At 37.8% G+C, this 24,014-nt stretch overlaps 4 protein-coding genes across 6 annotated transcripts; 2 read left to right on the forward strand and 2 right to left on the reverse strand.

The window, feature by feature from the left end:
- Positions 1–485: 485 nt before the first annotated feature.
- On the forward strand, positions 486–10,206 carry si:ch73-267c23.10 (serine incorporator 3). Of its 2 annotated transcripts, none has more exons than XM_066671071.1 (10): positions 486–647; positions 2,048–2,209; positions 2,480–2,673; positions 3,245–3,324; positions 3,953–4,090; positions 5,015–5,184; positions 5,485–5,575; positions 5,763–5,964; positions 6,266–6,493; positions 7,345–10,206. In XM_066671071.1, the coding sequence occupies exons 1-10, from the start codon at positions 609–611 to the stop codon at positions 7,481–7,483; spliced, it is 1,443 nt and encodes a 480-aa protein (XP_066527168.1). In that variant the 5' UTR covers positions 486–608; the 3' UTR covers positions 7,484–10,206. The 2 variants fall into 2 exon arrangements, with proteins under 2 accessions (XP_066527168.1, XP_066527169.1); XM_066671072.1 differs by having other exon boundaries at positions 6,318–6,493; positions 7,345–7,482.
- Positions 10,207–10,983: 777 nt separating this feature from the next.
- LOC136697278 (natural cytotoxicity triggering receptor 3 ligand 1-like) lies at positions 10,984–13,819 on the reverse strand. Its single transcript, XM_066672314.1, has 5 exons — positions 13,663–13,819; positions 13,003–13,314; positions 12,096–12,446; positions 11,371–11,585; positions 10,984–11,037 (listed from the first exon to the last, which is right to left on the reverse strand). The coding sequence occupies exons 1-5, from the start codon at positions 13,817–13,819 to the stop codon at positions 10,984–10,986; spliced, it is 1,089 nt and encodes a 362-aa protein (XP_066528411.1).
- A 1,082-nt stretch (positions 13,820–14,901) lies between these two features.
- tp53rk (TP53 regulating kinase) lies at positions 14,902–16,803 on the reverse strand. Its single transcript, XM_066672887.1, has 2 exons — positions 16,533–16,803; positions 14,902–15,978 (listed from the first exon to the last, which is right to left on the reverse strand). The coding sequence occupies exons 1-2, from the start codon at positions 16,765–16,767 to the stop codon at positions 15,494–15,496; spliced, it is 720 nt and encodes a 239-aa protein (XP_066528984.1). The 5' UTR covers positions 16,768–16,803; the 3' UTR covers positions 14,902–15,493.
- An 851-nt stretch (positions 16,804–17,654) lies between these two features.
- slc2a10 (solute carrier family 2 member 10) lies at positions 17,655–23,927 on the forward strand. Of its 2 annotated transcripts, none has more exons than XM_066670330.1 (7): positions 17,655–17,893; positions 18,225–18,369; positions 18,462–18,534; positions 18,984–20,354; positions 21,430–21,552; positions 21,753–21,804; positions 23,539–23,927. In XM_066670330.1, exons 3-7 carry the CDS (start codon positions 18,531–18,533, stop codon positions 23,627–23,629), a joined length of 1,641 nt encoding a protein of 546 aa, XP_066526427.1. In that variant the 5' UTR covers positions 17,655–17,893; positions 18,225–18,369; positions 18,462–18,530; the 3' UTR covers positions 23,630–23,927. The 2 variants fall into 2 exon arrangements, with proteins under 2 accessions (XP_066526427.1, XP_066526426.1); XM_066670329.1 differs by having other exon boundaries at positions 21,669–21,804; positions 23,539–23,921.
- Positions 23,928–24,014: the final 87 nt, after the last annotated feature.

Below are 24,014 nucleotides of genomic sequence, written 5' to 3' on the forward strand. Positions count from 1 at the left end.
TATAAGAGAGGAACTGTGTTCTCAGGAGAGACTGAGCTCTGTCCAGTACTTTTGAGATCCAAAACTGATCATGCAGCATCAATACCTGACCTCACTATTGCTATGACTGAATGCCATCAGCCCCTCACCACAGTGTTCTAGCATGTACTTTAAAGCTTTCCCAAGGGGGTAGAAGCTCATACTGCAAAAAGTTTGAGTATGAGTATAAGTTTTGATGCACGTTTGTGTTATACACATCTGTTGTATGGGCTTGTGTCCACAAACGTGGCCACGTGGTGTGGAATCACCCATTAAAATTGTGTGTAAATGCCTCCCTCTGCTGTTAGCGCCGTTTATTACAGACAGGATGGGTTTATATGCTGAGAACGGGTGTGTTATGTAAATAAACTGTTAAGCCCCACCCGTTTTCCGGCAAAATGGGGGGTGTTCCCTTGTCCTGAAGGCGCCGCTCTCGTCTCTTTTGACACGCAGTGGAAGAGTGAGACGCTGATAGATAGAGGAATATACACTGAAGGGCAGATGATTTAGGGAATCGAAATTTAAGGTCTTATTAAAAAGTTTCAGGGCTTTTTCAAAGTGGACTTGGACTCTACTTTTGAAGCTGGAGCATGGGAGCAGTTTTAGGGACCTTTGCTGTGGCTCAGTGGGTAGGTTACTGTTTTTATTAGTAAATAGATATCTTTTTTTTTTGCAGTGCTTTTAGTTTATTTATGAATTGTTAGTATTTGGCTGGGGTTATCTATTCTATTCTATGTTAGGCCAATGTATGGTGTAAAATGGTACAGTAATTTCCTACAGGCTGGGCATCACAATTATTATAGATCACTAGTGTTACAGCAATATACAGGATGGGGGGAAAAGAGAGTATTACGTTCCACCAGGCGCAGGAAGGAAACGTATGAGGAACGTATAAGCCCCTCACTGACCCCTTCATTTGTTTATGTTTGTTTTTTGTGTCTGTGGGCGCTTGTGCGTTAATAAGACATTATTTACTTGCTGTTACCACTGTCCACGCAAAACCGTGATTATAGTGAGATTTACGGCGTGGAGGCTGTTTTTAAACTTGGGTGACTCAGTTACTCTAGTTCCTTAAACGGATTAGTGGCATTGTTCCCTCTGTCAGGCCTTATGTGGGGCACTAACTAATCTCAGACATGTTTTGGCTAAATGTCAGGCTCGGTTTTATCTGAAGCTGCTGGTGTAATATCCTTGGGGAATGAGGGGGTTTTGGAGGTGGAGAAAACCTTCTTATCTTACTTTGGAAACATTCCTTTAGAACAGTTTTTTTAAAGACAGTAGGCATATTATGTGAAGGGAAATCAAAAAACAGTGAACCTGCCAGGCGTGGTATAAATCTCACTGAATAGGATTGTGGAACAGTGAAGCTGTGTATATCTGAGGTAATTTGAGTCCAGAATAATCACAGTCTTCTGAGTAAGGCCTTCTTTTAGGGGATAGATATACTGCAGGAAAGGGGGAAGAATATAGATTCACTAAGAATATGTGTCAACAGAGCTTGGTCAAACAGTGTAACGTGTAGTGGAATATTCTCTTAAACAGGGTATTTTATACCAGCCCGTTTTTTGTAGTTTTGTCTATATCTTAACCACTTAATTATGCAGAAAATGTTGAAAACCCCATGGATCTACCCTTTAATACACAGTCCTGAATCTAAACGTGTTTGTGGGGTGACTGTTTCACTTTCTTTTATGGAGAATTCAAACAGTAAAGACATCCTGATAGGGTGTGGTCACCTAACGGTTTCTTTTTCAGCAAGAATACTGTGGTATACACTGTGGTAAAATATAAGCAGACTAAATATAGCATAATATAAATGCCCCCCCCCCCCCACCCCACACACACACAGTTAAACCTGCTCTAATACCACCCAAATTACACCTGCTCTGTGGGGGTCCAGTAGACCATTGAAGGGCAGGGTCCAAAGGAGCTACAGGTGACAGAGCATGTTTAATCAAGCATTTTCTGACTAATTATTATTTTCTAATGTTAACACCACATTCTTCTTTTACTCCTGTGTTTACCAAAGGCTCGGTGTCTGTGCTGTGGTGCCATGTGTTTGGCCTGTAAATGTTGTCCAAACTGTAAAAACTCCATCGTGACTCGAGTCATCTACGCCTTCATCCTATTAGTGGGGACCATCGTAGCCTGCATCATGCTTTCACCAGGCATCGATCAACAGCTAAAACAGGTAAACCACGTTTTTAGGTTTAGCATTAGTTTTCTGGTTTGTTTAAATGCAACAATTTTATTTAGTCTGTAATAAACAAATGGGAATAAATGTGGTAACCCTCAGATTATAATTTTTCACATTCTCATTTTTTGATTTTTTGTTATTTTCATATTGATTGATTGTGCTGTGAGAACATTTCAGCGTCTCTTATTTAGTTTCAGGACTTGGGGTGTATCATCACTGCTGTGACAAACCCTTGTATCACTGCTTTGCCCTTGTCCTCCTCAGATCCCAGGGCTGTGTAAGGGTGGGGCAGGCTCCGGTTTGCCTGGTGTGGGAGCTGGTGTCCAGTGTGAGTTGATCGTTGGCTACCAGGCTGTGTACCGTGTGTGTTTTGGGATGAGTGTGTGTTTTCTGGCCTTCTCATTACTCATGATCAATGTCAAGAACAGCAGGGACCCTCGAGCAGCTGTCCATAATGGGTACATAACACACACACACACACACAACAAACGTTAGCAGACACTTGCTTTTTCATCATGTCAGGAGTTTGTGTCTCTTTACTGCAGTAACAGTCTTTACTCTTCTGGAAAGGTTTTACACACACAATAATGGTTACCGCTAAACAAGTACAGTTTTGAATTTTGAATTCAGCCACATAAACATGAATCAGGTCAGGACCTGATGTTGGATTATTAGTTCTGTCTTAGGTCCTGTTTTAGATCCCAAAACACCACAACAACTCATCCCACAGGTATTGTATTGAGCTCAGTCACTCCAAAGAACACTCTTCCACTGTTCAGTAGCTTTACGCTGTTGGCTTTAGCCAACTTGGCAATCTGTGAGGACTGCACTATACTACACTGCATCTGTATTTCTTCTCAGAGCTGTGTTAAGTAAAGGATATTAAGTTTCATATTTTTCTGAGTCATATGACCGGCAGAGTGCTGAAGAACTGGAACTGGCTCATTGCTCTGGGGCTTATCATGCTTTTATTCCTCAGCCTCATGCTTCTGAAAGATATTCTGATGTTTTCCTCTGTTTTTTTTTCAGATTCTGGTTTTTTAAAATTGCTTTCATCATCGGAGTCACAGTGGGAGCATTTTATATTCCAGAGGGGCCTTTCAGTAGAAGTAAATATATACACCTTTCAATTTATAATTAACTATATCCTTCATTTACAGTTATGGACATATGCACCAAAAGCACAATTCTTTTTCACTGATTGGCTGCTGTATAATATGCTTCATTAAAAAAAAAGCAGTCTGCCTAGAACATCACTGTGAATAACCAACGCTAAACAACAAGCGGCAGACTGCATGAAAATGTAAATAAGTTTGTTTTGTTAAAAACTGTTATATGCAATGTGTACTTATCAATTCATTTGGTATGGAATCTTTTTATTATGTGGAGGTTCCCAACTTAAAGTTCTTTATGCACATGCATTTACAAAAACGTTCTTTAAGAACCGTCCATTAACACAGTACAAATCTATTTCCTATGGTGGCCTGTTGAGTCAGATCACAACAGCATTTAGGAAGCAAACAATAGATGAGAACAGATGAGGCAGCCTGAAAATGAGAACTCAGTAACCTTTAGAAAGACACAGAACACATTTTTAGTTTATTTGTGACTGTATGGTGTTCCTATTACATGTATAATTCCCAGGAAATGTTTATATTTTTACATAAATCCCTTCTCAATAAAATTAAAAATAGCTTTCTTTTCCTTTGACATCTTTTTTATCTCTCTCCTGAGCAGCGTGGTTTGTTGTTGGGACAGGAGGAGCGTTTTTCTTCATCCTGATCCAGCTGGTACTCCTTGTGGACTTTGCTCACTCCTGGAACGAGTCCTGGGTTGAGAAGATGGAGAATGGGAACTCAAAGGCATGGCGTTGTGGTAATGTTTTATGAACGAATGAATAAACAATAGTTGCACTCTCCATCCCTCTGTATAATGTTAGTACACAGTTCTAAAGTGAGCAGTATGTCACTTGGCAGTGACTTCAAGAAACGGTCAAAAATGTGTCTGTGATTAAATTTCACTCTATTAAATATAAGGCTGTAATGATTGTTTACAAACAAACCACAAGGGTACATAATCAGTGTGTTTAATTAGGGAATGTCATGGAGATTATCAGCTAATAAGAAAGGAGACTGAAAGTTTTAACCGTTTTATGAGAAACTGAATTCTAGGAACCAGCTGCATCCTGTGTTAATTAAACTGAAGAAAGTCCTTGCTATCTTACATTAATGAGTGTAACTCCCATGTACCAGTCACATTCCTTCTCTACTGAAAACTAAAACACTCTAAACAACAGAATAATGCAACATACTTTTCATAAAACAGCTCATCTTTAAATAAAACAAAGCTTCTACTAAATATTAGTGAATACTACTAATTACTAGTGATTTTAATGAGCACACACGTCTATAAAAGAAGCACACATCATTTAAGGATTCTCTTCACAGGGAACATAACTAGTTGTGTTGAAGTTATATGCCCCATTTCATCTCCAAGACTTGTATTTTTGTTGTTTGATTTTACACAGTTCCATAATGAATGTTTACAATTATTCACTTATTCGTATTATTCTGGAGAAGAGAATGTAATGATTTTTTAGGGAACTCAACTGTACTCACTGATGTACCTTTAAATGTATATACACTGGTTGTGCCTGTGGTGACAATAATGTACTTCTACAACACCTTTTTTTCTGTATTTACTGTGTGTGATGTTTCTAATCTAAGTGCATTGTACATGTGTGCATTCCAAGCTGTAATGGAGATGATATATCTGACATGTTTGTGTGTGTATTTCCAGCTCTGCTGTGTGTGATGGTGCTGAACTACTCCCTCTCTTTCACTGCTGTTGTTCTCATGTTTGTGTTCTACACTCGTCCAGAGGAGTGTTCACTTAACAAGTTCTTTATCAGCTTCAACATGTTACTGTGCATCAGTGCCTCAGTCATCTCCATCCTTCCTAAAATTCAGGTCAGTTAAATACTCATTTTATTAGTATCAATTTTTTATACATATACAAATGAGAGAAAAAAAAAAATATATATATATATATATATACACGCACACATACAAGGGTCCTTAGTGGCTCTCTGAACTTGTTGATCACTCAGTACCCCATCACTCAGTACAATACTAGCCTATGCAAGCATCTGTTAGTTAACATAATACAATTGGATAGCGTCCTACTTGTTTTATCTATATTTTTATATATGTTGTTATTTCATGTGCTCCTTGTGTCTGTTTGCTGTGTGTTACCTTTTTGGTGTTTAGGATTCTCAGCCCAGATCCGGCCTTCTCCAGTCGTCGGTCATTACTCTTTATACTATGTACCTCACCTGGTCAGCAATGAACAACGTACCAGGTACTGAACATTTTGAAATTAAACTGAAGGGTTTTAATTAAGACATTGTATCTGTTCTCTGCAACTTCTAATATTCTGGGAAAACCTGCCCAATTTGGCACAAATATTGCTCATTATTAATTTTCTAATCTGTGTAGCTCTAAATGACCTTAGCATTTTTAAATATACTTTCTTTATTTACTTTCAGATGAAGCGTGTAACCCCAGTCTCCTGGGCATCTTCCAGCAGATCACAAAGCCAACTCTGGCCCCAGTGGGGCTGGAGAACCAGACGTCTGTGATGATCATTGATGCTGAAGAACCCGAGCCTTCCTTGCCTTATTTACAGTGGAGGGATGCGCAGAGCATCGTGGGACTTGCCATATTTGTCCTCTGCATTTTATACTCGAGGTGCAAACTAGTGACTAGTGTCTGCCTAGAACTAGTTAATTTTAGTGCTTAAGTGATACCTTAAATTGCACACTGCAGTTGGCAAAAACCTGAGCTTAGACTCTGAAACTATACAAAAACAGATTTATAAATAGTACATAGATGTTTGGTCATATTTAATAGACAAAACTGATCTCAAATTAATTTGTCATTGTAAATTTACTCAATGTGACAAAACATTTTTTTGTGGTATATATGTCATAACTGTTGTATAACTGATGTTTTCATCATTTTCTTATTACTCTTTCTCTCTCTCTGTTAGTATCCGCTCCTCCAGCAATAGTCAAGTAAACAAACTCACTCTGTTCTCCAAGGATACAGTCATCATCGAGGACAGTTCTCCTGGAGGCTTCGGAGAGGAGGATGGCTCTGGTCCTAAACGAGTGCAGGATAATGAGAGAGAAACTGTTCAGTACAGTTATGCATTCTTCCACTTCATGCTCTTCCTTGCTTCACTGTACATCATGATGACCCTCACTAACTGGTATAGGTATGTCATTAAATTGCTTTAAATCATGTCCTGAGCTGCTAGATTACAGCTCTGTTAGATTACGCATTGTTAAACATTTTTAAAGATGAAATATGTCTTATATCTATATCTTATAGTGTGGTAACACTTTATTTGGATGCTCCACTGTAGATGGTTTGTAGATACTCACTACAATAATATCAACCAGATAAGTATCACCAGATAAGATTTGTGAATCTTTTAATTATCTGTGGGTCATTTACAGGGTACCATCCAAATAAAGAAACGTCCCAAAATCTTAAAACTCATTCCAAATGTGAAGATCTATGAATATGCATGATAATGCAAATTTATTTCACCTTAAAGTGAATGACTGTATGAAGCTATTGGTAGCTTTTTATTCACAAATACCACAGCAGATGTATTACAGGGTTCTTCAGTAATATTCTGAATTTAATAAAATGGCAACATCTCATTTAAAGTATAGGACTATGAATTAATATGAGAATTATTTACTATATTTTGATTACAGCTTTTACATTTTACACACTTTTTAAGGTGATTTGTCCAATACAGAACGAAACCCTTTGTGGGAAGTTAGTTTGGCAACATAATATTGCAAATGAGGTGTTAGATTTGATTAATTGAACATGATTAATTGCTCTAAAATAAAATAAGGTAATCCTTTAATAGTCTAACAGTACGGAAATTTACAAAATACTATTAGATTACAATTAGGTTTTGCAGAATATTATTATATACATGAATATTCATAATTAATATGGATAATAATGACAATATAATTTATTAGTGTTTTGTTTTGAAAAATCCTTGGTTTAATTGACCACATTTGTCTGTTTTTTTCCACACAGTCCCGATGCAGACTACAGTTCTATGAACAGTAAATGGCCAGCAGTGTGGGTAAAGATCTCATCCAGCTGGGGGTGTCTGTTTCTCTACATCTGGACACTGATTGCTCCCATTATTTTAACAAACAGAGATTTTACATAGATTTTTTACATATTTCAATCATCCACATCCACTCTCAGGAACAGAGAGATTGTGAGCATAATTTCTCAGTTTAGACAGATAACCTAAGCCCAACATTCAGAATGGTAAAATGGGCAAGTTCCATAGCTTGTCTCCAATGGGACAGACTTGGTTTTGAGCTCAAGTTATCTGGCTAAACGGGGAGGTCTTGCTTCATGGAGATTACCTCATATCTAAAGCTCTCATTCTTAAGTCTTTACACTAGAGATTCATAGAGAATCATCTTCTACTAAGACTAAAGATTCCAAAATGGTTCCTGGTTTTAGTGCCATGTTCTACGTAAACCATTTTAAAGGCAGATGTCCTTATCGCGTTTGTTAAAACAGAAAATGTGAATTCATTATTCACGTGATGTCTCAAAAACCAGCACATTAGCTTACATCAATTTAGCAATGCCCCTACAAACTGCATTTATAAATGAATAAGGTTCAAGGCAGGGCAGGCAGACCAGCAACAATTTACATATGATAACGTATTAAAGGTGCTGTAAGAACACCTTTTTATAAGGGGGAAAGTTTGGAAAATCGCCCCCTTAGTCACCATGAAAAATTGTGTTTGGTATATAAAACAATACAAACATTATAACTGGGCTTTGAGGGAGAAGGAAAATGTGAGATATGTGCTCTTTGGTTGGTATAATTAGACTTCACAATCAGAAATTTACCAAAAGATTTCTTTAAAGAACCTTCTACCTCAAGGTTTGAATAAGAACCATTAAACACCTAGAAACCAAAACAAAACCTCCTGCAGGGACCTGACCTTAGATCAGTAGAATAAAATGCTGCTTTTACTGCAGACACATGTAAATGTTTTAGTGAGAACAGTTCTGTAGCACTGACAATATAGTTTGTAATTTACACTGAATGGCACAGGTCAATATGAGTCACAGAGCTAGACAGAAGCATACAAACATAGAGTAAACTTACAAATCCTAGTATTTGACCTGTTTCCTCAGAAGCGGAGGTGTGTTCACTCATTATGAGAGGTGTCTACTATTCTTTGGACATAGAGTTCAGTTGTAAAACAGTACCATCTCTGGACACAGTTATATTTCTGTCGGTCGGATTTTCACTTTTGTACAAAAGAGTTACAATACGAGACTAATACAAAGTCTTCTGAGATTTGTATTTTTTTATACCAGCACTTACGTAGTTTTTCATTTCTAGCAATACTTTAGAGCTAAATGATATTCTGTGTATTTTACTAATAATGTATATATATTATATTATATATGACTTGATTGCAAGTTCACTTCTGTTACATTGGAAGACTGTTCTCTATTTAACAAACAAGCATCATTTCCGACTAATATTTCATCAGTGATACATTTTCTAAACTCAGATTTGTGGCATATGCATCATTACTGCTATAGGGTTAAAAAACATTAATGTTTTATAAGTACATTTTATATATCCAAAGCCTTTAATGTTAATAACTCAAATTAATTTAATTAATTAATCAAAATGTTTTCTTCATATTATTTCCTGCTGCCAAAAAATGTCAGTATCCTCAATGTCATCCAACACATTATTCACTGTCGTTGATTTTGATGTATAACATACTGGCAACAATATTTCAGGAAGAATTCATCAGTATTTTTCTGCAAAATACAGCACATTTCGAAAGTCTGAGACACTGATTTTTAAGATGTTTACCTTGACAGTAGATTATTTGTTTATAAAATGTCTAGCCTTAAATTATTACTCCAAATAAATATTAAAAAAACAAGTAAACAAAGTAGTAACAACAAGTAAACAAACAAAATTGTGAATAATGAATCTTTCACATAATTATGGCTTGCTGTCTTGTAACTATGACTGTGCATCTCATAACTTGCTCTCACAGTATTTGCAAACTTTAACATTAATATAAATAAAGTAATAAAACATTAACATTAATAATAATATTAATATGGTTTACTACATGGTTTAATCAAATAATAAGCATAAATACTGGCACAGAGAAGGGTTATTCCCATTCTTTTTCAATACGGTTTAAGCTTTATCCATTGACGTAAGTATTTGGACATTCTCACTGTCCTGATATATACAGTTTTCACCAGATGTCTTATTTTTACTGAAACCATAAAGTTTATTCTCTGTTTTGGAGTTTAAATAAATATATGGATGTTAAAGAGTTAATGTCTAAAAAACTGATGATGATAAATTATCCAAATTGTTGTTGTTGTTGTTTTAAAAAATGTATAATGGTTTGTTATTATTATTATTTTTAGTCACTTCTTTTCAATTTATATCCATAACTTTTGTGTGTTTTATTGAGAAGATGGTGAATCTCACACTTATATAATTTGTTTTTAAATATGTGTTCTATGCAGATTGCTGCCTATTGGCCTTTACTTAATTCATTCATTCATTCATTATCTGTAAGCGCATATCCAGTTCAGGGTCGTGGTGGATCTGGGAGCCTACCCGGAATTACTCCACACAAGGCGGGAATACACCCTGGAGGGGGTGATAGTCCTCCACAGGGCAATACACACACACAACTATGGACACTTTTTGAGTTGCCAATCCACCTACCAATGTGTGTTTTTGCACCATCGGAGGAAACCCACACATACAGGGAAAACACACCACACTCCCCCGCAGCAGGACTTGAACCCACAACCTCCAGGACCCTGGAGCTGTGTGACTGCGACACCTACCCACTGCGCCATCGTGAGCACCCTTTTACTTAATAATAAAATGATATTTGTATTGACTCATGTCTCGATCTGGTTATTAATTGCTAATCTGTAACACCTCTTTAAATTAAAAATAATTGCCTCTCATTTTTTTCTAACTCTAACAAAAGATTACATCTCTAAATGAATCATTTTACAGAGGGCAAATACTTTTATTCATTAATTTATTCATCTACTGTAACAATTTCATCCTGTTAAATCTGAGACCCAGTGAGTCTGGAGCCATTGTGGAATCATTTGGAAGAAAAGCATGAACACACCCCGAACAGGGCGCCAGTCAATTTAATGAAACAAAGCTCTGTCATGTGGATGTCTGTAAGCCAATATTACAAAACTGGCAGTTGGTGTTCTCCTCCAATAATCCTGAGCTCCAGTCACACTGAAAAAGCATTGTGTTATAAAGCGAGACATAACCAGTGGCTGGAAGTGGATGTGATTAAATTTGAGAAAAATTGGTTAAAAAAATCAATACAAAAACAAGCATCTCACACTTTTATTAAATGGCTGAGTGTGAAATGCCTTTCCTCTGATTCTATTTGAGCCATATGCTCCACCACACACTTAAAGACAGAGCTGATGTCTGATACAGAGGGGGTCAGTTTGAGAAAAGTCCACATAGAGTAAAGGCCATTTACATTAAGACTTGCTGGAGAATTAAAGACACCTTCAGAAATCTGTTCTCTGTCTTTGAACCAGGTTACTGTGACTGGATCTGGAGAGAAATCTTTCACACACAGGTTTAAGGTACATTCTGATCCTAAATGAGGCTGTGCAGGATCACATTGGATAAACGCCACATTCGGGGCATGACCTGAAAAAACAATGTTTAAGATATAACTTTATTATATTATGATATTATATAATATCTTGTACTTTACATATTCCAGAATCAAGCTAGAAAAACTATGGCTTTTTCAACCCATTGGTACATGGACAGTTCTTCTCAAATTAAGTGCATTATTCAGCACTTATTCAGTTTTTTTTAAATAGTGTAATTCCACCTTAAAAAGTGATAAGTTTTTGTCCTTATAACTTACTCACCTTTTGTGCTTATGTGATATTTGACGTCTTTATAAAATGGAGGATAGAAACTGCTGTGATGAACTCGACAGATGCAAACGGTTCCTATGTCCAAATTAGTTACGGTCAGCTCTGTCTTACTCCACATACTGTAGAGGTTATGGTGGTCAGAGAATGGACCAAACTGGACAGAAGACTGCTGCAGCTCTTCACCTTGTTTATGCCACTCCAGATGAATGTTTTCAGGATAAAACTTTTCAATTCTGCAGCACAGAACCAGAGAATGGCCCAATCTGGGGATCTGAGGTTGGCTGGAAATCTGCAGAAGTTCAGGTTCAACTGTGGAGAGAATTGAGTAGATCTATGTAGGAGTGAATTCTTCATTTAACAATTTATAATTTAATGTGTAGTTTAACAATATAGAGTTATAATCATTTCACCAATCAATTTAAGAGGTTTTGTGAAAGAATCAGGAATTCTGTAATCCTATTTTAAACTTGGATGCCCCCAGGTGGAGAACTTGCTCTTTGGAGCATAGACTTGTTCATTCACAGATTACAAAGCAATTTGTTCCTTCTTCTCACATGAACAATAATCAACATCCTGAATAAAGTTTGTAACTTTTTAGAATTAGAATTAGAATCACTTTATTGGCCACTCTGCTTGCACACAGAAAGTTGTTCTTCGCATTTAACCCAATTCGTGCAGTGAAACACACATTTACACACACTAGTGAACACTAGGGGGCAGTGAGCACACATGCCTGGAGCAGTGCTCCTTTAATGTTTTAATTCAGTTGTGAAAGTGAATATAAACACAAGTCATATGTACAATATAATACGTACACACCTTTGATGCTGAGGGTTGTTGATCTGATGATTTTCTCTTTTCTGCAGTGAACCACACAGCAGTATTTTGTCTGGTCATCATTTATGGTCAGTTTGAGTGAAAGGATAGAGGTGTGGACCTTATTCTCTGACTCCATCTCTGTGTTGTTCTGAAGGCTCCAGTCTCCAGTTAAAGAGTCTGCCTCTCTATTTCTCTCTGGTTCCTCAGAGTTTTCACTGTTATGTGATGACAGTTTGAACCACTGAACTTTCAGCTGTTTAGGCCCCACTCCTATGATCCTGCAGCTGAGTTTAGTCAGTGTTGATGCATAAATAACATCTGGTTTGATAATTTCAGACACTGAAACAGGTGCTGCAAAAGACCCAAATATTATTTAATAAAATATAAATAACATTGCTAAAAGTAAATGATCACTGTCAATTTAGGGAATGAGAAATGCACCTGTATGAAAGCTTCTGTAAAAAAACACTGCAGCTCCGGTAGTCAAAACTGTGCAGAAAACAGTGAATACAATGGTTCCAGTGACAATAGTCAGAGTGTTATAGAGCTGCACTGGAGCTGCAAAACAATAGAGAAGAGTTGAATCCTCAATGGAACACAATTACTATATGGAAATATAAAACTGCTGAATCTCCTGTGTTACTATGCCTTTAAGACTGATATGTTTTAAAAAAATCTCTGTTCAGATTGTCTACTTTATTTTGTGCATCATTTAAAAAGCAGTCCTGCCAAATGTGCAGAGTTTAGACTGAAATAAAAGATGTCTATGCCATTTAGATATCAGAATATACTGTGACATTATTTCAAAATGGCAAATGCAGCTCAGTTTCCTCATATGACCTTTTTTCAGGTGCTACAACATGTGAAAGGAATAATGTGTTTAATAATGAGATTAAATCCCTCTCACCTTGGACTCTGATGGTTACATTTTTGCTGTAGATGTCAGAGAAAGACCTGTGCTCCACCAGACACTTGTACACTGTGACTTCACTCCCTAATGTCTCTGTTTTCACAGTGAAGCGACTAGTGACATTAAAGGTGCCGTCTGCATTAGGAACAGGAACCCCAGTACACACATCCCGAACAGGCTCAGCCCCAGTCTCATTCCACCACATTACCCTCAGCTGCTCTGGGTAAAACTTTGTGATGTCACAACGGAGCATTTTCTCCTCTCCTGGTGCCACTGAGATGAGTCCAGGGAGAGAGACTGAGGGCTGAGCTTTAAAAAACAAATACAAGACTCAGCAAAAAGCAATTAAACCACAGCTGGTGAGTTGTGTAAAATAGCTATGGCTTAAAGAATACAGTATCTGTGAAAAACAGAACGTTTAATGGTAATTATTTTTTCCCTCGCATCGCTCTCGTCTTTAAGTCCACTTTGAAGGTGTTCAATCAATTTCCGCGTAAGAATAATTCATTCTAATTCAGTCTAAAACAGTATAACAGTAAACCACCAGCTCAATGAGGCTAGATTCTTCATCATTTGAGAATCTAGTCACATTCATTAATGTTGTTTGTTACTTGATGGTTGTGAAAATGACTGAATGCTCCATTAACTACTGAATACCTGACAGTTTAAGGTGGACGGTGTGGTCATATTGGTCCGGCTGGATGATGACGCCACAAGAATATTCTCCCTCATCTCCGAGTGTCACGTTTCTTATGATCATTGATGCATTGCCTCTCAAAAGCCAGGCCTCATCCACATCAAATCTTTCAGTCATTTTGGTGATAATTTTATTCTGACTTGCAAATAAAGTCTCAGTCATCCCACTCCTGGACACTTTCCACCACACATCAATGTTCTCTGCGAATTCTGAGCTGGGAAGGGTGTAATTGCAGCTCAGAATCACTGTGGTGCCAACCAGTGCATGCTGTGAGACCACAGAACTGTGCAGCACAGCTCCTTGGGGACAGATCCAGGCCAAAAAAAAAAACAGTACAGTTAAGTTATAACAGCATAGAATAGAATGACAAATGTAAGTGAATATAATACATATTTAATATATTGTGTTGTTGCATTTATAGCCCCTTTATTACAAGGTGCAGCCATTTTTAACTTGGATAAAAGATATTACTGAATCACGTCAAAGAACTGTTCACAGCCCAGTGCTGAGGATTTTATAACACTCTAGCAGACTTTTGTCATTAAGCATGGAGACATAAGCATAGAAATTGTGCACACATTTGAAAATAATCGATCCAAAACTTTGCACATGATTCTTTTCCAGTTTGCAGCAAAAAGGTATCCAACTCAGTGCCTCAATATGTGAAATAAATGACAAAGAAAACACACTTACCTGAGAAATAGAAGTAAACAAAGATTAATTGACATAAGGTGGTGAAAGAGAACAGCTGCATTGCTGAAGTAAATCCCGCCCGACTGAAACCTTGGTGACATTTCTGAGGTCAAACTCCAGTCTGCTGTTACTTGTAAACTTCCTTTGAACTGGGCTATAAAATTCCTGCCATCAGGGGGAATGTTCAAATATTAAGGAAGATTTACAGGGGTAAACGAAATGTTCTGAAACTTATTTACATGGACATGCCTGCAAGCTCTCAGCTTTCCGAATATTTATGGAAAAACTATGGAAAATTTATGGCAAATGTTTTATACCAATGAATATGAGCTATGGTCCTAAAGAAAAGATGTCTTCTCATACTTTTCACTACAGACGAAACTGCAGTGGGAATATTCAAGTAATGTTGTCTTAGTGAGTTTTAGGTTAGGAAATTTAATCTAATAATAACACCTGAACTGTCTGTAGAGGAGGTATAGACCAATGAGTAGCGTCCAAACATGTGCTACGATATCACAAACAAAAAACAAGCAATACATCTCAGAAACATTGTAATTACATAACAGATCACATCCACATTCACTGTCCAAACAGTCCTTTATTTCATTTTTAACACCTTCCCATAAACAAGCCAAAGGTACTATGGGTGTTGCTTAAACAAAAACATTTCAGTGATGTTTAGGATGTCAAACATTTAGAGGTAAACCTGTACAATGATCAAATGTTTTTAAGAGAAAATAATAATATGCCCATTGCATGAAATCATGCTTAAATAATGTAAATTGAATAACCAATAGTTGGTCAGTGGGGGGAAAAAAATATAAATATATATATAATTAAGTACCATAATACTTACAGTGGTCTTATGTGTTGTTAAAATATTAATAGTTCATGAGTGAGTATTACAAACACAGGTACTTCTAAACTTTATAGAGGACTTTTGAGATGGCAGCACCTCAAGGTGTTTTACAGAGAGGAAATTAATTCTACTATAAATTATTATTAAGATTTGGTGGAGTGCATTCTCTGTAGAGGACATGTACTTATTTTCTCTTTAACAGCAAAAAAAAAACAAAAAACAAAAAAAACTCCCCACTCTTATCCGACCATGGATCTCTTTCTCCCTCTGAGTCGAACCTCATCCAGTTTTTTTATGACAGCTGGAGACTTTTTGGATGAGGAGCTGTAACTTTGCAAGAGTCTGAGGAACAGAGTCTCCGTGTTTGGGTGAGTGCTGAGGAATGCCTTCTCCAACACATACATGTCCACACCTTTATCCTCTGGAAGTGCGGAGATATAACTCAGACCAAAGTCGATCAGGACAAGTTTTCCGTCTTTTCCCTCTTGCTCCTTCACCAGCAGCATGTTTGAGGTGGTCAGATCTCCATGGACAACATCCTCATCATGCATCTTCCCTAAAACTTTTCCAATCTTGTCCGCCAAGCTGTAGAGAGACTCCGCGCTCTGTCCAGAAGCCTGTGCTGAGGAGATGTATTCCCTGACGGTCACTGAATTGGATATCTCCTCCAGGAAAATACAGTTGGTTGTCTGGTCAACAAAGTACACAACTGGTGCATTGAGACCTAAACAAAGGGGAAAAAAAGTGATTTACACAATTTAAGCCAATTTAACAGCTTGTGGCCCACCACCATTTTCTAAAAGCAGTCAGTTCCTTTTTACGTGACTTGTTTTCATTACGGTGACCTTTCTTATTAGTTGTTAAATGCTGATAGCAGTTTGCTAACTTTCACAATGATTGTTTTTATGTTGAAAATGACCCTTGTTAAACCTTAACTAGTACTACTTAAAGTGTTGTTATTTCTGATATTTTTTATTATTATACTGGCTGTGTTATATTTTTCTTGTAATTATTATTGTTGATATTGCAGTTCTTCATTTTTTAAATGGTATATTCTACTGAACAGCAGAAAATGTCGTGATATAATTAGACCTCTTGATACCGAATCTCAACACTCGATTGATTGGATCCTGAATCGACTCTCAGCGCTACTAATAACAAGATATCCGGTACATGAGCCAGACAAAGACAAAACTTTGAAGAAAATAGTGACTGGGAAAATAAGTGTATAAGAGAGTAAATAAGTGAATATATGAATGGTTTAAAACTGCCCCTGACCAGCTTTTCTGCAGCGGAGTATGGAGCGGATCTCCTGCGCGGTTCTGCGGCGAATTAGTTTCTCGTCGAGAACGGGATTCCGATAACGCTTTCGAAACCTCTCCTTAATAATGCAGCCTTTTCCCAAAAAACTGCCACGATATACCCGGGCCTCGGCGCCTTGCTTAATCAACTCAGCGCCGAGTAAATACCGAGACACTGCAGCAGTACTTTTAACGCTGTCTTCCTCCGCCATCACTGCTTCAAAACCGCTAGTACACTCAAATTCAAAATAAAAGTTCCATGTCAAATCGCAGTTGGAATGCTTTGATTCTCTAAATGAATATATACAAACAGTTTCTTTAACGACAGTCCTCTCGTGTGCATGTTAGTACAAAACTACACTATATTTCTCATACCGGGAAAATGATACATAAATCCTGGCTTTTGGCAAACACAGGATCACTGACACACAGCTCCTGGGTCTTGGGGTCCTGGGTTTGATCCTCAAATTAGGTCTCTGTTAGGAGTTTGGTGTGTTCGGTTTTCTTCAAGAGCCCCAGTTTCACCCCACAACCAAAATACATTTGTTGGTAGGTGGACTGGCTGTGTGAAATTGTTGATTATTTTATGCAATAATGTGTGAGTGACTGAGTGAATTTTCGATACCCTGTAATGAACTGGCACACAGTCTTAAGTGTGTTTCTGCATTGCGCCAAATGATTAGCGAGACAATGAACAAGATGAAAAGAGGATATAGAAGATGAATGAATGAATGAATCTGACTCATGCTTATGGGATATATATTTTTATTTTTTGCAATTTGTCAAACCAAGCTAAAGGCAGCAAATAAATAAATATGGGCAAAATTTCCCACTGGAAAACTCTATGAGGTTTAACATTTTTAAAACACTTAAAACATTTACATAAAAAAATAAACAGTTGTAAATTAAAATATGTGGAAACGGGTTATCTGTAAAAAATGTGTTCACTTGTTTTCCGTTTGAAAAAGAAGTTCCCCAAAATTAAAAATTACTTTTGTACTATTTCTCCTGGCCAATCAGAGCGCTGGAGGCGGACCTGCCTCAAAACGGGTAGAAATAAAAACCCAAAACATGGTTCCGCCACGTAGCTGAAGTTTCTTTGTCGAGAGAAAACTTTCAGGGAGGAGAGATAAGCACAGAAACGAAAAGAAAGCACTTAAAACAAGGCCGACGTCGTTACAGAAAGAAACATTTAGTTTAATAAATAGTGATTTGTTTCGATGGAAGAACGCCACAAAGTGGAAACGTAGACTTGTAGTTTTCCTCAATGTGACAAAACCTCCAGAAACTTTCGGATACTTAATGGAAGAGCTTTGATTTTCAAGTGATTATTGACCGGTAGGACAACCTTATTTTATATCCAAACTTTATACAAATACTGCAAATATTAATAAAAATATAAAATGAACAATAATATACGGTATTCTGGATAAAAATGGCGATTGAAAAAAAAATGTATATGCAAAAGATAAACACTTATTTTAGTTTGAAAAGTCGTTAATTAATATTAATTTGTTAAATTCTGCAACTAAATAATAACAGGGCAGTAAAATGCGCCTTCCCTATGGAGGATGATATCTTGTCATATTTATTTTCAGTCAGAAAATCAACTAAACCTGTCCTTTAAGTTGTGAGACTGGTCTAAAGTGCCTGATTGTATTCTTGTCAGAGCACAAGAGGCCAGGTTTATTTGTGGCTAATTAGGTCATGGACTGGAGAGGGCTTATCACCATCCAAGGGCATTGACCAGCGGTTGTCATGGAGACGAGGATGCAGCTCTCCTCCAGGATGAAGGGGCTTCGCAGCAGTTTGGGGTACCAGACACAAGGAAAAATAGCACTTTTGCATGTCTGTGGTTTCAGATGAATATATGATTTCTTAAACTGGTTTATTTTTCTGCTCTCAGACGAGAGGAAACCTGATGGATGTTAACAAACCTTGATGCCGATCTGAAGATCATCAAAGGAGATACACAATGGGTGAGTCCTTCAGTGTGATATTACTATAGGGAAATTTTTGTTTAACACTATACACAGTATGGTTTCTATTCAGAAACCGTTAAATAGGTTTAGTTCACTGCCACACAGTTGAATGTGTGTAAAGTTAGAATTAAAGGTGAATTCTACCTATTTATCAAAGTTTTGCATAATTAAATAATGGAGAAACAATGTAATTCAGAGTAATCTAATGTAGGTTTTCCACTGGAATGTTTATGTATTTAAACAATGCGCAGTGAACACAAACACTCTTATTAGTATAGAAGTATAAGTATATCATAAATGTGCATAAGAACATTCTTATGCTTAGTTTTGTGGTATTCTGTCTTAAGATTTTTTTTGTTATGTGCCAAATGTTGTTGTGTCTTGACCACTGTCTCATATATTTACAATTCATCTGACATCTAATTTTGACTCCCTGTTGCTCACAGGTTGTCCTTTACTTCCCCTGCTGCTTCCCACAGCTGTGTCCACACTTGGAGGCCTGGTGTTTGGATACGAATTAGGGATAATCTCCGGAGCCTTGATTCAGCTCCAGGATCAGTTCAGTTTTACCTGCGTCCAGCAGGAGGCACTGGTCAGCTCTCTTCTCTTTGGGGCTGTGTTTGCTTCTGTGATTGGTGGCTGGTTGATTGATCGTCATGGCAGGAGGACTTCTATTTTACTTAGTGATGTCCTCATCGTCGGAGGAAGTTTGATCCTTACTTTCAGTAGTTCTTTTGTGTTATTATTAATTGGCCGTCTCTTCGTGGGCTTTGCTATGTCTTTATCTTCAATGTCCTGCTGTATTTTTGTCTCTGAGATGGTTTCCTCAAGCCGTAGAGGTCTCATGGTCACTTTATACGAGAGTGGCATCACTGTTGGGATCCTAATGGCTTATGGGGTCAATTATATGTTTTCTGGAGTTCAGGAAGGATGGAGATATATGTTTGGTTTTGCAGTTGCTCCGTGTCTCGCTCAGTTTGCATCTGTTTGGGTTCTATCTGTGAATAATGCGACTGTGGAAAGTCAAAGCCAAAAAAAAGAGCAAGTACAAACTGAGAAAGCACAATATACAGTTCTGGAAGAAGATGACAGAGATGAAGCAAAAGTGAAGGGATACACAATGTTGGAAGAAGAAGTGAAAAATAAGACATACATGTTCCAGGAAGAAGAAGAAGAGGAGGAGGAGGAAGAAGGAGAAGAAAGGCAGAAAAAAGGATACATGATCCCAGAAGAAGAAGGAAAAGACAACAAAACAGAAGTGCTAATGAAAGGATGCATGATCATGGAAGAAGAAGTAAAAAAGAAGGGATACATAATCCTGCATCTCATCCAGAATAAGCACAACATGCGAATAAGGACAATAATCGGTCTTGGGCTTGTCCTTTTCCAGCAGTTCTCAGGGCAGCCCAACATCCTCTTCTACGCCTCCACCGTTTTCTGCTCGGTCGGATTCAGGAACCGGGCTTCGGCAATGTTGGCTTCAGTTGGCCTTGGGGTTGTTAAAGTTCTCTCGAGTTTTGTAGCAATGCTCTGTGCAGATAAACTCGGACGGAGGCCACTGCTGATCTCCGGCTGCTCTCTAATGGCTGTAGGTTTGATTTTTATGGGGATATTGAGCAGGAATTCTCTGAGCGATATGACAGCAAACTGTGGCTCAGAGTTTCATCCAAATAACACAGAGCTAAATGAAAGTGCAGTGGAACCAGTGGAGATCAGAAATGAAAGCATCAGTGCTGGATATTCAGAGATGATGAACTGGATCATTCTCATCCTTATGATGTCTGTGGTCAGTGCCTTCGCTGTGGGGTTTGGACCAAGTGAGTACTTTTAAAAAGCCCCAAAATATCAGCAGTCATTCACAGTTGGAGTATGAACTGAGAACAGCTCGCTAGTTTTAAATATGAATATTAATAAAATTAGTATTAACATGACCTTTATGTACAGTGGCCGAGAAAGGCAAAACATTCATTCATTCATTATCTGTAACCGCTTATCCAGTTCAGGGTCACGGTGTGTCCGGAGCCTACCTGGAATCATTGGGCGCAAGGCGGGAATACACCCTGGAGGGGGCGCCAGTCCTTCACAGGGCAACACACACTCACATATTCACTCACACACTCACACCTACGGACACTTTTGAGTCGCCAATCCACCTACCAACGTGTGTTTTTGGACTGTAGGAGGAAACCGGAGCACCCGGAGGAAACCCACGCGGACACGGGGAGAACACAAGGCAAAACAAATTTACAACAATAAAAAAAATCATTTACAAGCTGTGAAACACTTTTACAAACAGCGAATCAGACGGAAAGGGTAGGTACAATACACAGGAAGTGCTGCTGATCTTTGTCAGAAAAACTGCTTCACGCGGAAGAAGTGAATAGAGTTTAGGAGGGTAATTTCAAACCATGTTTTGTCTATAGCTAGTGTTTACAGTCCACTTACTTTCTGTAACGTTTACAGGTGGTTTAGACATTGCCTGTGCATCTCCTTGTTTTTTCTGCTCTTTTAAAAACTCTAAAGACTTCCCACATGAAAAAGAAAAGCATGCCACAAATGACTCCCACAAAATGGACAAAACATGGTTTGAAATTACCCTCCTCCCGAAGCACTTCCTGTGTATTGTACCTACCCTTTCAATCTGATTTGCTGTTTGTAAATGTGTTTTGGGCTGGTAAAAGCATTTCAGTTTGTAAATTTGTTTTACCCTTCTCGGCCAACTCTCTGCAGCACAATACCGAAGGGCCAGCCCTCTAGCCAATGCCTGCCACTTGATCTACTCAAAGTAGTAGTAAAAATACCAGTGTATAGTTTTGATTGTTAGGTCGTCTCATGCTTAAGTTGTTCTGAAATTAATATAAGATAATGGAGAAAACTGTGTTTTATTTACAGTGACCTGGCTTGTGTTGAGTGAAATATTCCCAGCAGAAGTGAGAGGAAGAGCATTTGCATTTATTAACTGCTTCAACTGGATGGCCAACCTCATCGTAACCTTCTCTTTCTTAAGTGTGATAGGTTCGTACCCTAAATTTATTTAAATAATAAGTGAACATTTATCTTGGAAATGTTTTAAGTTACTTTAAAATACTACTTTAACTAAATTTAACTCTGAATTCTTTGTGTCTGAACAGATGTGATAGGCATTTCTGGGGCATTCTTTATTTATGGACTGATCTCAGTAGTGTCTGTGGTTTTTATTTATTTTCTGCTGCCAGAAACCAAAGGAAAATCCCTCCATGACATTGACAAAGAGCTCAGTGAAAGAAGGTAAATATCTTTAATATCTCCTTAATAATGGTGTAAATTCCTCTTTCAGTTCTGAAACTGTGTATGCCTTCAGGACATTCCCTTTTGTGGACAAGTACAAACCGGATTTCAAAAAAGTTGGGACACTAAAATTGTGAATAAAAGTTGAATGCAATGATGTGGAGGTGCCAACATCTAATATTTATTCAGAATAGAACACAAATCACAGATCAAAAGTTTAAACTGAGAGAATGTATCATTTTAAGGGGAAAAATATGTTGATTCAAAATTTCATGGCATCAAGAAATCCCAAAAAAGTTGGGACAAGGCCATTTTTTTACCACTGTGTGGCATCCCCCCTTCTTCTTACAACACTCAACAGATGTCTGGGGACAGAGGAGACCAGTTTCTCAAGTTTAGAAATAGGAATGCTCTCCCATTCATGTCTAATACAGGCCTCTAACTGTTCAATTGTCCTGGGCCTTCTTTGTCGCGCCTTCCTCTTTATGATGCGCCAAATGTTCTCTATAGGTGAAAGATTTGGACTGCAGACTTGCCATTTCAGTACCCGGATCCTTCTCCTACGTAGCCATGATGTTGTGATTGCTGCAGAATGTGGTCTGGCATTATTTTGTTGAAAATTGCAGGGTCTTCCCTGAAAGAGATGACGTCTAGATGGGAGCATATGTTGTTCTAGAACCTGAACACAGTTCTCTGCATTAATGGTGCCTTTCTGGACATGCAAGCTGCCCATGCCACAAGCACTCATGCAACCCCATACCATCAGTGATGTAGGCTTCTGAACGGAGCGTTGATAACAGTTTGGGTTATCCTTGTCCTCTCTGGTCCGGATGACATGGCATCCCAGTGTTCCATAAAGAACTAATCGTGATCGTCTTCCATTTTGCCACACTCCATTTTAAAAGACCCCTGGTGCAAACGTCTGAGCTTGTGGAGCTTGCTTAGAAATGGCTTCCTCTTTGCACTGTAGAGTTTCAGCTGGCAATGGCGGATGGCACGGTGGATTGTGTTCACTGACAATGCTTTCTGGAAGTATTCCTGAGCCCATTCTGTTATTTCCTTGACAGTGGCATTCCTGTTTGAGGTGCAGTGACGTTTAAGGGCCCGGAAATCACGAGCATCCAGTAGAGTTTTACGGCCTTGACCCTTACGCACAGCAATTGTTCCAGATTCTCTGAAACTTTTGATGATGTTATGCACGGTTGATGATGATAACTTAAAAGTCTTTGCTATTTTATGCTGGGTAACACCATTCTGGTATTGCTGCACTATCTTTCTGTGCAACAATGGTGGAATTAGTGATCATCTTACTATCTTGGCTTCAGAGACACACTGACACTCAGAAGCTCTTTTTATACCCAATCATGTTGTCAATTGACCTAATTAGTGTTAATTGGTCTTCCAGCTGTTCGTTATATGCTCAATTTCCTTTTTCCAGCCACTTATTTCTACCCAACTTTTTTGGGAGTTGTTGACACTGTGAAATTTTGAATCAACATATTTTTCCTTTAAAATGTTACATTTACTCAGATTAAACTTTTGATCTGTCATCTATGTTCTATTACGAATAAAATATTGACATTTGCCATCTCCACATCATTGCATTCAGTTTTTATTCACAATTTGTTTAGTGTCCCAACTTTTTTGGAATCCGGTTTGTATTTCAGCAATTAATATATTTATATATATATTTTTTGAAAGTTAGATTGTCACACACATTATTTTCATTTTTAGATTTCCTCACAGAGAAGAATGCTGCTGTATTTTCCAAAGATCTTTCACACCTGGATATCGGAGAGTTTCTTGGACAAATGAAACAATATGAAAATTAAAGTGTATTTACGGGGCATTAATCAGGAGTTTGTTCCTCTTTGCTATAGTTTGTACTCCTTTGAGAAGGCTTTAATTAAAAAGTTTCCGTGACGATTTAGTTGCATTCAGTCATGAACATTTTTTGAAGTGGGAGGATTAGTTCTGGATCACAAATACCACCTCAACTTGTTCTCAAAAGTATGAGATGAAACTCCATCGTTCCAGAGAAGAGGTCCAGTGCTCCACAGCCCAAAGTTAGGGGGCTTTACACGTCTCTGTCCCACACCTGACATTGGACATTACTTATAAATCAGGATCCGTATTCAACAGAGGTGTGAAAGTGCTAAACTAAAAAAAACATATAACTTCATTCTGAAGGACAGAAAATGATTTACACT

This window comes from Hoplias malabaricus, chromosome 5, assembly GCF_029633855.1.
Source record: "Hoplias malabaricus isolate fHopMal1 chromosome 5, fHopMal1.hap1, whole genome shotgun sequence".
NCBI classification, from domain to species: Eukaryota; Metazoa; Chordata; class Actinopteri; order Characiformes; family Erythrinidae; genus Hoplias; species Hoplias malabaricus.

Bases quoted from the DNA above. Each gene is read 5' to 3' on its own strand.
- si:ch73-267c23.10 (XM_066671071.1), top strand. From the start codon at position 609: ATGGGAGCAGTTTTAGGGACCTTTGCTGTGGCTCAGTGG. The intron at 648-2,047 runs GTAGGTTACTGT...TGTTTACCAAAG, and splicing joins CCTTTGCTGTGGCTCAGTGG to GCTCGGTGTCTGTGCTGTGG. The intron at 5,965-6,265 runs GTGCAAACTAGT...TCTCTCTGTTAG, and splicing joins CTCTGCATTTTATACTCGAG to TATCCGCTCCTCCAGCAATA.
- LOC136697278 (XM_066672314.1), bottom strand. From the start codon at position 13,819: ATGACTGAAAGATTTGATGTGGATGAGGCCTGGCTTTTGAGAGGCAAT. The intron at 12,447-13,002 runs GTGAGAGGGATT...GGTCTTTTGCAG, and splicing joins TGTAACCATCAGAGTCCAAG to CACCTGTTTCAGTGTCTGAA. The intron at 11,038-11,370 runs GTAACTAATTTG...TTGTTTTTTCAG, and splicing joins GGAGTAAGACAGAGCTGACC to GTCATGCCCCGAATGTGGCG.
- tp53rk (XM_066672887.1), bottom strand. From the start codon at position 16,767: ATGGCGGAGGAAGACAGCGTTAAAAGTACTGCTGCAGTGTCTCGGTAT. The intron at 15,979-16,532 runs GTCAGGGGCAGT...CCCTTTGTTTAG, and splicing joins ACTCCGCTGCAGAAAAGCTG to GTCTCAATGCACCAGTTGTG.
- slc2a10 (XM_066670329.1), top strand. The intron at 20,355-21,429 runs GTGAGTACTTTT...TTTTATTTACAG, and splicing joins CGCTGTGGGGTTTGGACCAA to TGACCTGGCTTGTGTTGAGT. The intron at 21,553-21,668 runs GTTCGTACCCTA...GTGTCTGAACAG, and splicing joins CTCTTTCTTAAGTGTGATAG to ATGTGATAGGCATTTCTGGG.